The sequence below is a fragment of the Candoia aspera genome, chromosome 5 (genome assembly GCF_035149785.1).
Source record: "Candoia aspera isolate rCanAsp1 chromosome 5, rCanAsp1.hap2, whole genome shotgun sequence".
NCBI classification, from domain to species: Eukaryota; Metazoa; Chordata; class Lepidosauria; order Squamata; family Boidae; genus Candoia; species Candoia aspera.
In genome coordinates this window covers 86,567,461-86,587,888 of record NC_086157.1, presented here as the reverse complement: position 1 = coordinate 86,587,888, position 20,428 = coordinate 86,567,461, and the positions used below count along the sequence as shown (strand labels likewise).

The following is a 20,428-nucleotide window of genomic DNA, read 5'->3' as shown; positions in this document are numbered from 1 at the left end:
TAACTTTGAATAGTCACTAAACGAATGGTCATAAGTCGAGGACTCCCTGTATGATGCCTAGGATGGATGATGGTCTATGGTCTTTGAGTTTTTTAATTCTATAAGTAGGCAATCTTAATTTTTTACCTTGGAGATACACTCACACACATACACATTTCATTACCGTAAACCCCCAAGAATCTGGTGATTGCAGCAGGTTATACACTGAATGAAAGAATTCATGAATTTATGCATGGGGAAGGGAGAATTGCCTGTGTGGGTTTTTGCATCCACTGGCTATTCTTCTCTCTTCCTGCCTTGTGCACCAGAGGACAGCTGCTTGAACTGGGTGGCTGAACAAAGGTTTTATTTAATATTTTGGCATGCCATGGTTTCACCCACATGCTCCAGCTTCATACCACACCATCTTCTCAAACTGGAGTGTTGAGCATGGGAGCTGTACTCTCCATATGGCACTCCTACATTGTTTAGGTTTTGCCTATGCAAGCAAGTAGGCTTACACATGCAAAGCTAGACTGCAGCCAGAGCTCAGCCCTATTCTGTACGGGCAAGCTGGCAGCAGGACCAGGACCTGACAAAATTCAAATTTTGCATGTGCAGAAGGGGTAAGGAACTATCTGAACCTGAGCTGATGGCTGGCCCAAACTCCAGGAGCTCATTAGCTTTATTCATGTCTGTTTCTCTCTGTGTGTATAACACAAATTCACTTATATTTACAGAGTGATAATGTAGGTCGGCAGTAATGGCAAGAATCAGATCTGCCCACTTAAGTACTTTCCACTTAAGAAAAAAAAGAACATGCATTTGATATGCTGATAAACATAAATGTTACATTCTAGAAAAATAAAATGAAACCAAGACAGGCTTTTTTACAAAAACTAATCCATCACCTGATTCTAACAGGACATTTTGAGCTTCATACAGAAACAGCCTGAAAATTTCACTATGATATACAGGAACAATATTGGAATACTAGTATAAATGATTTCTTTTGCTATTCTACGTCTGAGGTATCACAAAGTGATGGTTCATAGTGGAATAACTATGTTTTAATGAGGTGTTACTATGAAAGACAAATGAACATTTTAATGGTATTTTTAATTAGATGGATTATATTTTTTTATTATTCATGTTTTAATTTGCTTTTCATTTTTGTTGTACTTTGTTTTACCTCCATCTATCATTTTAACTTATAAGCCACACCAAGTATTCTTTTTGAAAAGAAAAACAGAATATAAACTAAGTAAAGAAATAAAATAAGAGATGTGCTAGAGTGGACACCTATCTGATGACTGAAGAGCAGAGTACACACATCATTAAAAAAAAGTTAGTAAACAATTTTAAATTAATTTGAAAAGCCAAGGACACTGTTCTTTGCATTGTTTATTTGAAAATGCAACAGTTCACTTCTCTATATCTAACTAGCCAAGCTAATCAAATATAAAAGCCATGGAAACAATGTAAAACATCAAGAATGATGGCAAAACACTTACCAAGTTGTTTAAAATTTTCCTGGATCCCACCCCATGTATTCTTTTCAATTATATTCTTGACAAGCCCCCATGGTTGTTTTTTGTATTTCACATCTGAGGAAATCCTGCAACAAACAAGAATAAAGCTAGCAACTGACTGGAATGCAGCTAAGATTATAGGAAAGGCTGGCCTTTTGACCCATTCTGAAAGTGATTTTTCAGTCCTGTCACTTGAAGCAAGAAGCTGTGTACACAAAACAAAGCACAATCACTAAGGTAACGTCTTGGACGTTCATGCTGAGAGCTGAATGAGGAAATACATAAAATACTTAGTCACTTCATAACTCTCTTATTGTAATGTAACTTTGGATGACAGGTATGCAGCACACCCACTGATTTTTAGGGCTCCTACGGATCATGCAGCCAAAATTAGTTAGTTAAAAAAATTCTACTAAAACTTTCAAAGGGGAAAAAAATTAAACTGAAAAAAGGAGCAAATGTTTGTTTCTGCCAAGAGATCATTTTCCAGTCATCCAAGCGTACAAAAGAAAGTCTGGCATTTCTACACCACCTTCTTCTGTTCAACATATGAAATAAAGACATTCTGCAGAACCAGCACCAACGTTACTGAACTGAAGAAAGCTGCTCTTTTACTGTTTCCAATCTTCCTACTTTCATTAAATGAAATGTCTCACCGGAGTCTGCATTTTTGACTGGACATATGAGAGATACCATAACTGTTCACAGTGTAGAAATAATCATGGTAAGGCACATCATGCGTGACCACCTCTGCATCTACTCGGTAAGACCGATCTTTGTGGTTTTGTTTATACAGCACCTATTAAAGAAGCAGAGAAGGCCTCCTTTTTAAAAATGCTGACGTTCAAAAAATAATTTTGATAAGTTTTGCACTGCAATAAATGTAGAATTCCTGAAAGAAAATATGCTTTTAAAATATCACACTATGTAGTTATGTATATCTTAACATGGCTTTTCCCAACCTGTTGCCTTCAGTGGAAACTGGACTACATTTTCTATAATTCCAAGACAACATACTGATCAGGAATTACGGGAATTGTTGTTCAAGGACAGCTGGAGAGCACTGGTTTTGAGGAAAGCAAGTCTAGAATAACATTAATGATGCAACAATACATTTCACAATAAATTTGGTCATTCAGAACATTGTCCTATAATCAATCTTAAAACAAAAGTAGTACTGGCAACAATTAAATAGATGTATATATGTTAAAATATGCCCAATTTCTATGAAACAGAACATTTTATTATTTTCTCCTGGTATTCTGTCAATGGTTGCAGAATATCACATCTCTGCAATTCTTTCTTTTAAAGCTTCTTCTGCTGCAGAATGTGGTGGCGTGAGCAGTGACTGACATGCCTTGGCACATCCACATGACACCTTTGCTCCACAAGCTGCACTGGTTATCAGTTTGCTACCGGGTGCAATTCAAGGTGCAGGCTATCACCTATAAAGCCCTAGCATAGGACCCAGCTATTTATATTTTGTGGTTTCTGCCAGTCCAGTACAATCTGACACAACTGAGTTTTATACCTGTTTTTCTGTTGCAGTTGTGAATTTTCCAACAAGTGGATTGTTAAGCATAATCGTGTAAGTCAGAGTCCTCAGCTGTTTGCCTCCATTATCTTTGTTCCAAGAAGTTGATACAGTATCTAAAGCCAAAACATATAAGGAATCGTAGCTATTCATTTATACAGTATCATTTAGCACCCTTAAACCATGAATTTCCATCCATGCATGGGCAAAGTGAATTAAAATACACAGTTACCATATAACATATGGCACACAATAATGAGTTTTAAATCATTAATCCCCTAGTACATCAAACTGACATGAATCACTGTGATAAAGAATGAAATTGTGGTCATAAATTAGTGTGGGTCAGGTTTTCTCCTGTTTTTTTCACTATGAATATTAAGGTACACTTGTGTTTTAACCACATCAAGCATCATTACAGCGGTAGCTAATTCCTGTGTGTGTTGTGGTGAGGCAGGGAAATATACAGCAAAAAATATCAGGACAGAAAAGTAAATATGTAAGAAGTGAAGTGAAGTGAAAATAAAATAGTAAAGTAAAGTAAAGTAAAGTAAAGTAAAGTAAAATAAAATAAAATAAAATGATGGTGCTATTTTTAACAGCAGCCTAGGATTTATTGCAATGCCCTAAAAGAAATCTACTGATAGCGCCACAGGCAAAAATACAGCACTGCTTCTTGTAACAGGCTATTTTTATCTACACTGGGAAAAGTTCTAAAAGAAAGCACAGAAACTTCCATTTATGAAATATTAATCATAGGAAAGGATTTTAATTAATTAGAGTAAGATCAATCAGTGCAACAACAGTTTTGTGTATGTATAATGGTGTTCTCTGATGTATGACATGGTTGCTTTTGGCTGAACAGAAACATAATACAAAATAATGGTTAATACTAATCATTAGTCATGTGCAAAACATTTTGAATGAAAACTGTTTCAAACGTGAAATGGCCTATTGTTTGGACACTCTTCTCCTTTCTCTGCTCAGGTGATCAGCACTCAATTTTGTAAGTTCACTCTTGTATCTATAGTGTGACAACATATTCTGGCCAACTGAAGTTTTTCAATTCAGATTCTAAATATAACTTGAAAAGAAAATTGTGATTTCAGATCCATATGTGTTGGCTGCCAGTAAACCATGACTTGTGAGCAAGTTTACCTTCAGACAGTGACTGTGTTCAGATAATCACATCCTACCTAAAAGAAGCTAAGATCTGCATTTCTTTGCATGAACAGGAAAACAAAGCCAAATTACTCGTTAAAACCACACTGCATGCAAATATTCAGTTATATCCAAATGCTTAATGGCTTCCCCAAAAGCCAGGATCTGAACTAACTTTAAACCGTAGGTTGTTTCAGAGCGATTATTAGATTCTCAGTTCAGATGTTATTCAGAAGATATCATTGCTTATGGTTTTTCACTTGCTTGCCTACTCAAGCAAATGGAGGAGCAAAAGAAGTGGCATATAGTTGCATGAAGACAGGCAAGATCTGCATCTGAATGCAACCATGAAAAAAGTAGGTCTACATTATATTTGAACCCAGCCTTTTTATCAATTGCTTTTAATATTCATCTTGTTAAAAGAGAGACTAACATGTTTTTTTCTCCAATGTAAGCAATGCAAGTTATAACAGCTTACCTGTTATATTTCTAGTCCTGAGATATCTCTGCATGAAATGAGAATTAGTGAAAAGCATTTCAAACATCCTATCTGCACCAATACGGAAAATGCGATTAATAAAGAGTTTTCCATGGAGATCACTCTCAAGGATGGTTTCCTCAGCTATGGGAGAAGAGTTTAAAACACAGGTTAAGAATTCTGTAACAGCTACCTCAGAAAAATATATCCAAAAAAGATAAACATGAAAATGTCTGTGCTATTTAAAGAAGAACGAAGATAGCATTGTGTGAGCCAATCTGGATCAGGCTACCAAATGTGGATAATGGGCATATCAGTTCCCAGCAACTTTCCTGATAAAAATTCCCTAAACAGAAATCCTCAAGTACATTTTAGAAAACTCCTTAAACATGCACCAGAAGAGGAAGAGGAAGAGGAAGAAGAAGATGATTATTTCATCAGCTAACCCATTTAACCTTAATTCATCATAGGACTGGAAAAGAAGGAAAATGGCTGAGTCCCAGCTTGTTAGGTGTGGAAGGAAGATCTTCATAAAAAATACCTACCACCACAACAGTGGGATTCAGACTACGGTGCCAGTACAATAAAGATTACTGAAATAATAATATAACACAGAGAAATTGAGATGGTCATTTTTTTTCTATAGTAACAATAGACAAGTACTGCAACTTCCCAAAATAGCTGATAGAATAATTAGTAGCATTGACCATATGATTAATACAAATGAAGATAATTCACAAGTCCCATTTTTACATGTTCTCCCTCTTCAAGTGCTACAGACTCATGTTTATTGCTTCAGGAATCTCACAAAAATTATACATCCATTGGTATCTGCAGAAATGGATCACTATCATTTTGGAATTATGATTACACTAGAAAAATAAAGCAAAGAGTACTGTAGCATGAAATATCTTACATTCATAACAGCTGGTGCTCATGCCACTGAAAGCTTTAAAGTTAGGGAAGATTTCCGTTCGGGGAACTTCTGTGGGCTGCTACTGAAACTTTACTGTCTGTAGGTGGGTTTATGGCAGTATCATCCCTATCTGCATCACCACCACATGTTGAATGGTGCCTATGGCTACTACAAAAATGTCATCAATACTATCATTGTGATTGGCATTGGGATAATGGGAAGACAATTGATGCTATGTCTGCACCAGCTTTGTTTTTAGCACCAGTATATTGTGCACATAACATAATGACATCATGCTGATGTAGATGAAATAGCAGTCATTGGCAGAGTATGATAGTAGTTTTTGTCTGCCCAATTACCAGAACTCTCTAATGATGTCTCACCACTTCAGACAATATTTCCCCATCCTTGTTTGTACAGAAGCTCTCCAAACTGACCCTATTGTCTGCTTCTTTCAAACTTGAGAGCAACAGACTAGTGTAGGAGAAACAGGATGATGAGCAGTATACATGTAGCTCTGTACTCAAACCCTACACTATCTCCTCAGGGTCTTCAGAATCTACTGCCTAAGGTAGCCACATTACTCAGCAATTAGTTGAGGTCTGCCATTTTCTAGCAGTTTTACTGGCAGTAAGAAAACCAAGTACAGATTCCATAGATGAGATGTTCCATATTTTTGTTTGTTTCTGTAATGTGTACTATTAGGGACCATATTTATAGACTGGAACATTATTTACCTTCTTCATCACTTTCTGAGGCAGTGCTCTTCTCCTCAGGGAAATTCTTATTTAGATCCAAGGCTTGTACTGAAACTTTGTGTGGTACAACATCAGAGAGCTTCCTTTCTAAAGGAATCAAAGAATTCCTCCTGTCTTGCTTATCATAATGACATTCTTCTGGTTCAGTTCCCTAGTAAAATAGAATATCATTCTCATAGCCATCATATTTATTTGGCAAAGAACTATATCTCAGAAAATAACAAGACAATTCACAATCCTAGCCTTCCAAAAAGAAAATAAGAAAAACTTCTAAATGCTTCTAAAACCACTTACAAACTCCTGAAAACATTCACACCTATATATATTTCAAATATACATAATTCATTAAAGGAATTGAACAAATGGGTTTCCAGAAATATGAGTTCTCCAAAACTCCATGCAATTTCCATGAGTCCTGTTAAAATCAAAGGTTCACAGCAACAACTTTTTTTTGTTTTTTTGTTTTTCAAATTTTTATCACTGCCCATCTTCCCCAAAAGGACTTTTGAAGTTTAGTTATTCCCAGTCTTTCTCCATCTCTCTATCCATCCAGAAATGCAAAACAACAAAAAACAAACAAAAAGACTCCTAAACCAAAATCATAAGCCTGTTTCTACCACACCATTTGTAGCTTTCTGAACTACATAACAATGCTAACATTTTGGTTGGGTAAAACTGTGAACTATGATCCAATAAGATCCCATTTCAGATTTTCTAATGACAGAGGACTTTCAGACGATGGATTTGATTCTATTTTGCCAAATCTATAGTAACCCTTAATTTATAACAGGGATATTATGTTATTGTCTTAGTTGTACAGATTATTGAGACTGTATACAGCGTGTACCAAAAATCAGGCCCTTTAGCCAACCACAATATGTTTTATTATTTTTTTTCAGAAAAAAATGTTACTGTACTTAGGAATGCTCAAAGTTCATGCATCAAATGAGTAAAGAAGTGTTTAGAAGAAAATGACAACCAATTCAAGCATTTAATGTACTTTATATAATAAACTGTCTATGGGGCCTGACTTTTGGTATATCATATATATAGATGTGTGAGTGAGTTTGAGTGTGTGTATATATGTTATTTATTTATTTATTTATATACACACACACATAAACACACACACACACATATATATTTCAGTGGTATCAAATGCCTAGAAAAAAGCATTTAATATTCATGTTGGAATGGAAGCAGTAGTGATATTATATATAATGATAGAATTAGTATTCTGAAACCTGTTGAGCAAAAATCTAAATTTCTAATTATATACAAATTATCACACCTTAATGTAATACATAATACATAATTATGTATTTTCAGTATATATTCACAACAACCAGAAATTTAGTCTACAAGAACATGATAATAATCCACTGCTAACATACCTTCCATTTCTCATTTGATTTTGTAGGTTACTTTTTAAAAATTCATTGAATAAGAGCAAATGTATATGTTACAGTAAGATTAGAATTCATTTCCCTTTCAAACAGAAAATAATAGCCATAAGTAACTTGCCATCAAAAAAGTAACAATAAAAAAATAAATATAGCAAAAACAATTTTTAGAAAGTAAGTTCAATTAAAGTCAAAAGGACTTATTTATGAACCAGCAAGGATTCCACTGAAATACATCCAGTCTAGAAAGCTACGCTACCACAGTTTGGATTCAGCTAAATTATAGCACAGTTTGTTTAAAAAAAAATTAAGGATATGAGAAATCTACTAGCAGACAGAAGGCAATCCACATTTTTGTAAATAGATTGCCTTGCATTAAATTATTTGCTTATATATTTTTCAGTTATGATAAATTTGACATACTCCACCCAACTTAGACTATGGTGTATATAATTGCTCAGCATGGTGTGTATACAAAGCTCAGCACAGCTTCTAATCTGTAAATTGGCAATTATGTATAAGAGAAAATGAAAATTTAAATAGAGCTTACAGGATTAAAAAGAGGGTCTTTTAAAAAAATTCAACAATAAAATGTCATATATTCATATGTAAGAATGTAAAACAAGTTAGTAAAGTAAATAATGCATTTATAGTGAAAAGGAATCTTTGGTATGCTTACTTCTAAAAGTGCGTTTCCACTAAGAAATTCTGCCTCAACTTCAGTCTGAACACTGGATTCTTGAATTATACCAACAGCTTTAGCTGGTTCCTTATCTCCAGATTCATCACTAAGGTTAGATCTATACAAAAATAGCAACAGAGTTAATTTACACTTATTCTAGAAGCATTTGTTAATACAGTGATACAGTATATGGGGTTTAAAGCACAGATTGGGGGAAAAAATTCTGCCTTAAAATATTCAGTCTTTCTACCATCAAATGACCTCTTTTTTCAATCTCTTAGGAAGATTAATTTTATAGAACTTGCCAAAAAGTAGTACTCTTGTGTTACATAAAGATGAAAAATGCTACTTTGTTGCAGGAATGCAACCCCCCCCCCCTTTGCTTATCTATAGTTTTATTTTCCCAAGTATCTTCTGTACAATTACTCACATCTAAGAGTAGACAAAAAGGCAAACATAGGAAGTTTCTAGGATAGCTTTCTCCAAGCTAAAGCTCATCAAATCTGATCTCTAGCTAGCAGTTATTGAATTTACCAATTTGGGATTGCAGAAGTTAAAGTCCAACCTATCTAGATGGTACTAGGTAGAACAAAGCCTAGGTGGAAGCTTGGTTTGAAAGCAAAGTATTTCCCAGCCAATCCCTAAGCACATACCAGTTGTTGCTATCTATGGTAAAGGCTTGGGGTGGGGTGGTGGGAAAGTAGACAATGTGGCAAGGGGGTAGAAAGCATGTGCAATTCTGCTGTAGACACAAAGCATAATAGTTTATAGCTAAATTTATCTATTTTGTGAATCTGTGAAAACCTCATTTTGGAGGCCAGTAGTCATCTATTGGCTTCGTGAGAGATGGGCAGTGAGGAAATTTGAAATATAAATAAATAAATAAATCTTCACAGAATGGCCAGTGTGAGTTTTGTTGGAGGAACAGACTTCACAGAAGATAATTGACTCAATTCAGCATCTGATAAGGTCCAAGGTCTTATTTGCCATCAGCTTTGAAGGTTCATCACATACCTATTCAAGTAGGAGAAAAGCCTATACAATCAGAACTGGTCTACTCTTACTCCTGGCAACACCACTAGGTGCAAGCAAGTATAGTGATATCAAATTTGTTGGGTTTACATGAAAAGAATCTTCTGTAAAAATTCTGTAAAAAGAATCTTCTGTATCTGACTGAATAATTTACATGGAAAAGAATAGTTAAATATTACTGCTTCGGCATATGGTGACACCAAAGATAAAAATGTTTCAGCAACCTGGATAACAAGCATTAGTATCTAAAATAGCCCTGACAGAGTAAGGTAAAGGTAAAGGTTTCCCTTGACGTAAAGTCCAGTCGTGTCCGACTCTAGGGGACGGTGCTCATCTCCGTTTCAAAGCCTTGGAGCCGGCGTTGTCATAGACACTTCCGGGTCATGTGGCCAGCATGACTCACGGAACGCCGTTACCTTCCCGCCGAAGCGGTACCAATTAATCTACTCACATTTGCATGTTTTCGAACTGCTTGGTGTGCAGGAGCTGGGACGAGCAACGGGAGCTCACCCCGCCGCGCGGTTTCGAACCGCCGACCTTCCGATCGACAGCTCAGCGGTTTAACCCGCAGCACCACCGCGTCCCTTCTGACAGAGTAAGTTATACCAAATTTCCATCAATATAGACACATGGTCCTATCAACAAAACACAATTTGCTAAAAGGCAAAAGCCACAATCACAGCGTCATGATCTATAGTATTTTCTTACCTTAATTGTCCCTTCTCTTCAGATGATGAATAAATGCTTTCCATCTCTTCTGTATTTAAGCCAAGCTCAGAGCCATAGCTCTGGTGTACAAGCTGCCAGAATTCCTCTTTGGTTAATCTCTGGAAAACAGAAGAAAGTGTACACTAACAATGGCAAGCTATTCATGATTTAAAATTAATTATAATTTAAGTCAACAAATCATTGTATTAACCTAAAAGGACTTTGTTTGAAAATAATATTCAATAGATTGAATATTGGTACGCACACAGACCTATCATACTAACGTGTTTTTGGGCTGCCAGAATTACTCATTTTAGTCATCCCAATGATCTTACACACCTCCCATCCCAATTCCTGAAATAACACCCCCTCCCCAGATATTTTAACTATTGACAACAGCTGCAACCTCTTAACTGATGTTAGTTGTACAACAGGCCCACATCATTAAGTCAGCTGTCTTTGGGTTGAGAAGCTTCTTTCCTCAAATGTTAGAGAGGCCCTGATCAAAGAACTGTAGCAAAATAGCATGTGAAGCAGAATGATGTAGACTCAGAGCTGTGGCTTCTCTGGATCCTCAATTTCAGAATATTCTACTTTTGTCCTAACCACTACTAGATTTGTTTCCTCTTTTCCTATCTTTCCCAGAGAACACCTGTGTCCTGTGCTGTGTAATAAGAGAGAACACATATTTGACCTTCTTCTGTAATTTTACATTTCTATCACATTATCTTTCAGTAGTCCTGTCTTGAGAGTAAACATCTAGCTCCTTCAATCCCTTTTCCAATACAGTACTTCATTTTGTTCTCTAATCACCCTCATTGCTATAATGATATGTGGGAATGACCTTGGGAGACAGGGAGAAGAGATGCAGCCAAGGGAATGGTCAGATAAAAGGAAACTTAGCCCACAGCAGGAATGTGGATGGGACAAGCGGTTCAGAAGGGACCTGCCCTAGTTTCTTGGGTTGTAAAGGGGACAAGGGAAGAAATGTACTTTCAGATTTGCAAGATTCTGTTAATGTAACCTTACAATAAAGTAGAATTAGCTCATCTGGCCATGATTTCTGTCTGGTCTACCTTGCAAGACAATTGCCTTTCTCCAAACCCATTCCAATTTCTCCCAATCCTTCCAAAAACATAATATCCAGAACTAGAAACTGAGCTCAAGGTTGGGTCTGATCAAAATAGAATAAATATTATGACATTTTTGGTTCATATTTACTTTGTAATGTACTAGTGTTCCAAGACCTTTTTCACAAATACCAAGCCAGTTATCCCACATACTATATCCGTGCATTTCGTTTTCGTTTCCTACGTGAAGAATTTTGCACTTGCCTCTGTTAAATATCATTCCGTTACTTTCATGCCATTTCTCTAATCTATGAAAGTTTTGAATTTTGTTTTTCTCTTCTAGGATAGTTACCCAACCAAATTTGTTCATCTGAAAAACTGATAAAGATACCCTCCACCTCTTCATCCAAGTCATTAATAAAAATGGATGTTTAGAGGACCTAGAACTAATCCTTGGGGCACGACACTTGATAATCTCTCTTGAATTTGATGAGGAGCTATTTCTTTTGAGCCAGTGATATATTCCTTAATTGCCATGCCATCCTGCCTACACCTAACTAGCTTGTCATGAGGTACTTTGTCAAATGTCTTGCTGAAGTCAAGATGTATTATGTCAACAGCATTCCCACAATCTATAATGGAAGTTATCTGATCAAAAATTAGATAAGGTTAGTTTGAGAAGTTTTCTTCCTACAAATTCATTCCACTTCATTAAATAATTTGGGGGTTTCCTAATGACAAACAAGGAATCAGGGAAAGAGAAAGGGAAGTTGGATTTATTCTTGAATAGGACAAGTAAAAAGTATAGAGAATTGATGCTTTACTTGGGCTCCTTACTAGTTTAATAATACATTAAACCATAAACCACCTACATCTCCATCCAGTGAATTCTACCCTAATTAAATAATACAATACTAAGCATGCCATGAATGCCAATAGAGTATAAGAGTTAAGATCTATTTAAACAAGCATATAGTTCACAAATGTTTAAAGTATACGTTTTTATTATTCCCAAGGTTTATCTTGCGTTGTTACTACTGCAATACAATCCTATTACCAGTCATAAAATGATGAAAGCAGAGCAAACACATCATACAAATGGTAAGTAAAAATGCAATAAACACAGTATTACAATAAACCGTCTCTTAGTAGAATTAGCAAGGAATTTTTAACAAATGAATGCTAATACGTGGACCTCATTATCTGCAGGTTTTGAGTATCCACAGTTAATAAACAAAGACCCAAACAAATTATCCATAATAAATGGCTTAGTTATCTGTATTTTTGGGGTTTGCAGTTTTGGTTCATCCATCATTTGGCGCATTCATAGAATTCTCCTTCAGATTCCTGGTGACCCCAGCAAACTGCTGCATTCTGACCTCATATTGTCATCTTCTTTCTGCAAGTTACTTCCCCACAGTGAAATTGAGCAAGTGCACAGGGGAGATCTCTGCTGACAAGTGGGAAACGATCACAGAAAATGTTGCCCTTTAGCAACAAGATGAAGCAGGTGATTTTTCCAGGATTCTAGAACTTAAGCCCCCATTACCACAGGCTCAGACTCTTGCTATCTGCAGTTGCGCTATCCATGATGGTAGGGGGTTCCATTTGGAGTTTTTAATAATGGGGATTATTGCTGTAAACCATGCTTTAGGTTAGAATTACATGTGAATCAGGACAGTACGGCTTATTCAATAAACCACAGTAAAACCAAACAATAGCTTAATATATTTAATGAACCCAGTGGCAACACTGCTATTATTCTAGAAATATACCATGTAATTAATGCATGACATTCAAGAAGGAACATAAGAGGATGTGATACACCCAGTCATTTCATTACTCTTTCTAGTTTGTTAATGGCCATTAACAGGCAGTAACACTTCCTGTTTCAAGCTTTCCCATTTGTGTCTAGAGATATTAAGAATTGAATCTAGAGCTTTCTGCATTCTAAGCATGTATCTACTACTAGGCTATGGCCCATCTTTTAATTACTTTCTACTTACAAACAAGCAGCATCAGTGCTTGCTCAAAGGCAACCCAGACCACTCATGCCAGTCCTACACATTGAAACACTATGGCTGTGTTCATACAACTTGCTTAACCTAATTACTTACCTAATCACTTTCTGGGTTTGCACAATCACTGAACCATAAATTTATTAAATGTCCACAAAAAACAAAGTTAAAAATAACCACAATTAATACAGCTATGTTAGTAAAATGTTGGTTAAGTTGATTAAGCCATTTTTTTTCAATTCAATAATGATGACGATGATAATATTAATAATAAAGTTAGAAAGAAAATCTATTGAGTCTAAAGAGAATAGGAATTTAAGAGCAACAGGTTTCTCATGTAAGCCTGAAATCCCTCTCTCTCTCCACATTTATTTACCTGCAGTCTTCTGCATGAAAAGAGATCACAACCATACCGTTGCAGTCCCAAAGCACAGTGAACTTCATAGTGACACTCAGGAAGCTGGACACATTATTAGGACAAAGTTGGCAGAGGTAACTTCAGGGTTGATTCAACTCTCCGTCCCTGGAAATCATCACTTCCTGAAGTACCAGAGTAGCTCTTCCTCAACCGATTTAACTAACAAAGCAAACTAGAAGCCGGCAAGGTAGGTAAAATTTAATCTAAAGTCACCTTGCCTGCACAGAAGATTCTATGAAATAGTGGCAAAATCACAGAGGTGCCACTTAAAAAGAATCAAAACAAAACTTTGTCGCTTCTGAGGGGAAAGTGTTGCATTTATGTAATGTTCAACCCCTGGCACTCAGAAAGGTGTTGAAAAGTGGGCAGGTCTGATTTCAGCTCTGTAAGTTGCTCCTTGCACCAGCCTGGTTTCAGCTCCTCCCACCAAGGAAACAGTTCAAAAGAGTCTGTGAAGTCACACAGGTTAAAATATCTAAAGATCTGTCAACTGAGTCTTTTTCTGTCCCTTGCATAGATTACCTGAATATGCATAAGAATGAACCAATTTGAAGGGAAATTTCTCTTCTGCTCCCCTCCTAAGAACTCCATTAAGTTATTACAGCATCATTTGGGAGCGATTTTAAAGCTGCTTGTGTACTAACATTGCTATTAATTTCAAACAAAGCTGTATTTCGGTGCAAGAGAAGAAGCCAGTCTACATTCCTGAGCGTAGCCTCCTTGTCAGATTTCTCTTTAGCCCTTTTGCTAAGATGCACATAGAAAGCTGGCTCAGTAAGTTGCAACTGGGGGAGGGGAGAATCGCATTTCATTGAAACGGTCAATGAGCCCCACACCTCTGGAAAAGCAAACACCGTTTTTGAGTTTTCCCCTGAAACTGATCAGCAGTAATAAGATGCCATTTGATGTGTCTGTTCCCCACCTTCCCACTTTCCTCCTGGATTGATGTATATAGTTGATTTGTTGTTGTTGTTGTTGTTTTCAGTGTATGTGTTTACATTCTGAACTTGATAGCATTTGCTACAGAAATATTTTCTTTCAGAAGACTGCTAACTCTGGAATGTGAAGCATTGTGCAGATCATTTTTTCACTGTTAGAACTTTTCATGGGAGGAATGTGTGTGTATGCAAGCAGGTTTGTTATAGCCTTGCACATCCCAAAGGATAATTAATTACCTGGAAACACATGACCATGAAATTTACTGAAAGAAAATGTTTTGTTATTGTTTCAAGTACAAAAAACCTTATGAATATATTAAAAATGCCATAGGTTGTGAATGTACAATACAGCATGAGGCTTCTTAATTATTTATGCAATTCCATTTCTCTAAGTATATGCTTTTTCTGCTTCAGCTGGTTTATTTTTATGTAGTCTAACTATTTTCCAAATATAACCTAACTCTGTAATAATGACAATAATAATACTTTTTAAAAAAGCTACATTACTGTCTTTCAGAACTCAAGTGTATCAAATGCATAATGTATTTCAAATTATAATCATTTCAAGAAAAAAATGCTTTGGAAATTAATGGCATCTTTTCTTCAAAGCATATGGCAGTGACGCTGTTCTTGTCCTTGTTTGTGTAGATTTAACCTTAACATGAACCAATGAGAAGTTGCAATCTTAGATGGCAGACTCCAGCAGAGACACTGTTTTAATGCTTCTTACTCATCAATGAATGCCTCATTTTTATTTTTATTTTTTTTAAAAAGGAAGCAGTAGATCCCTTTCACTTTTTCTTTCAGTGGGAAAATTAAAGACATCTGCAAAAAATTTTTTAAAAAAAAGCTTTTTTAAAGAAAATGAAGGTGTGAAATATTGGTACAAATTACCATTGTATAAATACTAATGATAAGGCAACAAATTCAAAGGTATCTTACTGGTATGGTATATGTTAGATTAAAGCATCCAAAATAAGTTGAGACCTTACAGATATTTCCCAGATACATAGGAACTTACCTTCTCCAACAATGCATTCTGCCATAATCGAAATATATTGAGGTAGGTTCGGTCTCTGGCACTGAAGGAAGTGAAGAAAAACTGCAGAACAAAATGATAATTGCATGGACAATAGTGAAAGTAATTTAAAAGCTGGTCAACCCTATTTCAAAGAACAAGATATCAAGCCAGGGCCAATTGATTTTTAGAAATCTCTAAGCAGGACTAAATTATACAGTCAGCAGCCATTTACAATCCTATACATATTTACTCAGAGGTAAGTCTCATTAAGTTAAATAAGGCTTACTATTATTTATTATTTGATCTGTTTTCTGCCTTTCTGACCACACGGGTATTCACTCCCAAGTGAATGGGTATACTCCAATTTTACATTCACATCTCCATAAAAGTTAGTCTTAATAAATTTAATGAGTTCATCAGTTCTAAATGGATTAGCATATAGCCAGGTTTTAAGATGATTTGCAAATACTCAACAATAGGATTAAAATTGGTACCTCTCCAAGGTGCAAAATAATAAAGCTTATTTTTGGCTCTTACATACACATACCCATATTCTGAAAGCCTAGACACATTCCTGATTGACAGAGGAAGAGCCTCAATGCCCATCAGGGGCTCACACATTCCCAAATACTAGTTTAGGACATTTGCCAGCCTCCTAGAGATACGGACTAGAACACCCTTCATCAGGCAGCATAATAATGGCCATGCCAAATTAGAATAATGGAAACTGTAGACCTATACCTTGGAGGGCACTAGGTTGAGAAAGAGAGATGGTTTGGTGTAGTGGTTAAGGCACCAGGCTAGAACCCGGGAGACCATGAGTTCTAGTTCTGCCTTAGGCACAAAGCCAACTGGGTGACCTTAGCCAGTCACTCTTTTTCAGCCCTGGGAAGGAGGCAATGACATTCTGAAAATGGTGTCAAGAAAACTTCAGCGATTAATCCAGGCAGTTGCCAGGATCAACATTGACTCGAAGGGACAAAAAAAAAAAAAGTGGGGAGAGCTGACTAGGCAGAAAGACTTTGGCCTTTGTAACAGCACGTCTGTTGCTCTACGGAAATGAAGTAGCAGAAGGAAGGGAGGAAGATTGGCTGCCTCATGAAATGTCTTCATGAAATACAGATACAAGTAAGAATACTGTACCTTCTCCCCTTCTGTAGCAATTTGGATAGCATTTGGAATAAGCCGAGCGGTCTTCTCTTTTGTCATGAAGGTAATGTCCTTCAAAGCGATAGAAATCTAAAGTTCAAAACACCCATGAAATAAGCCATCTAAAACCTTACAGTGAAACTGCAGAAACATAACCTACTAAAATGAGTATAAGTAATTAAAACAATAGTTTTCACATGATTTAATTTAATTCTGCATTACTACTCATATCAAAACCCATCCTTCAAAAAAATTGGAAGAATAGAGCTAGAGACAACCTAAAGAGACTGTGCTTGTTTTCCTTCCTTATGGAAACTGTGCAATCTGAGATAAGATGGAAACCTTACCATAAAAATGCAGACTTAAATTCTAAGTGTGAAAGTACTACCTGCACCAATACTCTCTGTATGTGTGCATGTGCGTGTGTGTATGCAACTATGTGTACGTACAGATATACACAATGTATTTTGGACATCCACACTTCTTAAAGCATGCCTTACCATAGTCTCCCATCTGAAGATGTTGCTATAAAAACAAACCCAGTTTTCAGACAGATATAAGCGTCCTTGAAGGAGGATATCTTTTTGGAGGGCACAGGCATAATCTAAACAAAAAAAGCATTACATTATTATAACATTTTAAAAGTGTAACCAAAGACAGTAATTAAGTTCATCAGTCATTATTTTCATTAATTATTTATTTGTTAGCTATTTTGTTAAACTAAAAGCATTTCCTATATTGCTTGTAACATTTTATTTTTTAACAGTTTCAAATACTTTTCAAACACTGGACATTTTAACTATTTTAAGGAATGCAGAAAGTTAATGTTAATAAGGAAACCTACCTGTTTGGCTCCTTGATGGAAAATGTTGAACTTGCATACATTTTATCCTTGATCTTCACATGCATCTTAAAACATACATTTGATGCTAGTCATCAGCCTAGGCTTAATTATGTTAGTTCAGAATATATGGAAAAAGTCAGCTTAAAATCAAGGTTGCCTAAGGATAAAAATAGTTTCGAATGGGGATCCTATTATGGGAGCAAACTCATTTGACTTTATTATAGTGTGCAATCTTTTCTCTTATAACTAAGTTCAGGAGAAACTGGATTTCTTTACAACAAAAGGTGGGTGTGTACAGCTATAATTGACTCTAATGATTCCAGAAAGGTGACTTCGCTAAAACTTCTCACTCCTTCCTAAATAAATTAAAGGATTTAATCCTCTCACCTTCTAGAAGCTATGGATAATCCATCACCCCTGAACTTGTAAGCCTAAATTATTATCAAAAGCAATAAACTAAGCTTTAAAGTTAAGCTACCCTCCCAAGAAAGCCTCCTAAATCTAACAATTATATTAATTTCAAGCAACTTTTTTCAGCTACATTAGAAAATACTGTAAATCTTCAGCCAAAAGAAATCCTTTTTAATTACAACTTTCAACTTCTAAATTTTTGCCGTGTTAGTGTTTGAGAAAATACTGTATAGAAGCAAAAATGTATAATACAAAGGATAAAGCCAAGAGATTAAGAATGCAGGGAATAAGACAAGGACATGTAATGTACACTTGCTTGTATAATTTAATTACAGTATATATAAGAAATGATTGTGTTGACATTAGAGATGTGCTTGGTGGGAACATGAATGTGTACATACTTTTGGATGCAAAAAATGCCATATTGTTGGCTGAGATTTGGAATGATTTGCAGTGATTATATCATGCAATTAGGAGCATGGATCTATCAAAGACCAAAGTAGTTGTGTTTGACAGGGAAATGGAGTAGACAACTGCGAATTAAATCTAAATGGTAAAAAATTAAGGAAGTATGTTTCTGGGAATAATGTTTATTAAAGATGGGAAAATGGATCAATTTTAAAACTTGCAAATGCTGGTAGAAACAGCATTAAGGGAAAATGTTAGCCTAAGTTGAACACAATAGGAATGACTTGCTGTGTAAAACAAAAAGACATAGAATCAAGACCGAATCGGTGCTGAATGAAGGTGGTTTAAATACAAAAGTGAGTAAAAAATGTGAAAACAAATCTGTTGAAATAGTTTGGTCACAAAGAGAAAATGAATGGGGATCAAGTTATAAAACAAACATAGCAAGGAAGAATGATATATTAAGGTCAGGAAAAAGGGGAAGATTTGGAAGCTCATGGTTGGATGATGCTGAAAAAGAAAGAGCTCAGAAGCTTAAAGAAAAGACAGTATATGAAGCAATGTACAAATATGGTGGATACAAGCATGGTTTGCAAGGACAGAAAGGTATGGAGAGAGATAATGAATAGTGTTGGTGTAAATTTCTTCTTTTTCTTATCTCATGCCTTTCATTTATTTGGTTTACTATCTCTTACTTGTTTTGTGCATGTTGCACAATGCCGTTTACCCCAAAAGGGAATAGCATGATGAGTATGCATATATATATCTTAGGTGGCCAGTGGAATTTGTGTTTAGTTTCCACATTCTAAAAGTTCTAAAGTGGCATGTTAATCTATCTGCATTAGTACTGCTTGCTAAAAAAAAAATCAACTATAAAGAAAGTTTTCTGCCACTATATTTGACATGGCTACTTTTATAAATAAAACAGGAAACAAAGCTGTCATGAGTTTTAAGGCTCAGAGTCAGGGTTTCAACAGGTTGTGGATCCAGAGTCATAATCTCTCTCTGTTTTTATTTGTTTTTTTATTTTTTATCCCACCTTTATTATTTTTACAAATAAGGTGGGGAACATACCCAATACTCCTTCCTCCTCCTGTTAGCTGGGAGTTGATCAGGTTTCATGTTCTCTCTGCACTTATATTGTCTCTATCAAAAAAGAAAGGACTGCTGACCACCATACAAGTGCTAAGGGGAAAGACTGATTTGAGGGAGTTCTGAATTTTTCTTCTTGTTTCTACAATGGCCATAGCTCTTCTTTTTTAAAAAATGCTTTAAAAACATAAAAAGAAATACTTAGAAGTGTGAAGGAATTTCAGAGGTATATTTCTTCCTTGGTTTTTTTAAAAAAGCACCTGCAATAACCTCAGACTCTGCATCACATGTTAAAGGACACCGTGGAGTCCCTGGTGCTCTCTGAGCCTTGTTGTTTTCTTGCAGACATTTCATTGCCAGACTAAGCAACATCTAAAGGACACCTTCTGAAATGGCTGTTGAACATTGTTGTGAACCAACCTGGATTCACAGCATTCCAGACTGTCAGCTGCATGCCAGGCAGACTGCAGAGATTCGGGAAACATATTCACTCATCTCAAACATGGAATCTGCATCTTCACAAGGGAGAGTGACATGCTTTGGGTCATGTTTAAAGTCAGATTACATGAGCCCTTTCCTCCTCATTAGATAAGGAATTCAAGGTTTGGTTTGGTTTGGTTTGGTTTGGAAAAACAAGAGAAACTCTGAACCCAAGGCTGGACACCATGGAATTCAACATTTCTCCACAACCTAGAATTAGTTGATTCGCATTTCTAAGGAAAAGGGGGATCCAGGTATAGGGGAATCAGGGATACAACTGTTTCAAGAGTTATTTTTGAAGAAATATAGAAACATTTAGTTAGGAATCTGTGATTAGAACTTTTGATTTATTCTGATGTATGTATGTAGTTAAACCTTTATTGTCTTTAGTCTTTC

The 20,428-nt window shown here is 35.9% G+C and overlaps 1 protein-coding gene across 1 annotated transcript in view; it reads right to left on the bottom strand.

Moving 5' to 3' along the window:
• GRAMD1C (GRAM domain containing 1C) overlaps positions 1-20,428 on the bottom strand; it is a 50,311-nt gene that overhangs the window by 9,713 nt on the left and 20,170 nt on the right. The window contains exons 4-13 of the mRNA XM_063304725.1: positions 17,298-17,401; positions 16,792-16,887; positions 15,649-15,729; positions 10,184-10,302; positions 8,441-8,561; positions 6,338-6,509; positions 4,685-4,828; positions 3,043-3,161; positions 2,168-2,310; positions 1,494-1,597 (exon numbers count right to left, since the gene is read on the bottom strand). Of these exons, the coding sequence (XP_063160795.1) occupies positions 1,494-1,597; positions 2,168-2,310; positions 3,043-3,161; positions 4,685-4,828; positions 6,338-6,509; positions 8,441-8,561; positions 10,184-10,302; positions 15,649-15,729; positions 16,792-16,887; positions 17,298-17,401 (1,203 nt within the window). The remainder of the gene's footprint in view (positions 1-1,493; positions 1,598-2,167; positions 2,311-3,042; positions 3,162-4,684; positions 4,829-6,337; positions 6,510-8,440; positions 8,562-10,183; positions 10,303-15,648; positions 15,730-16,791; positions 16,888-17,297; positions 17,402-20,428) is intronic.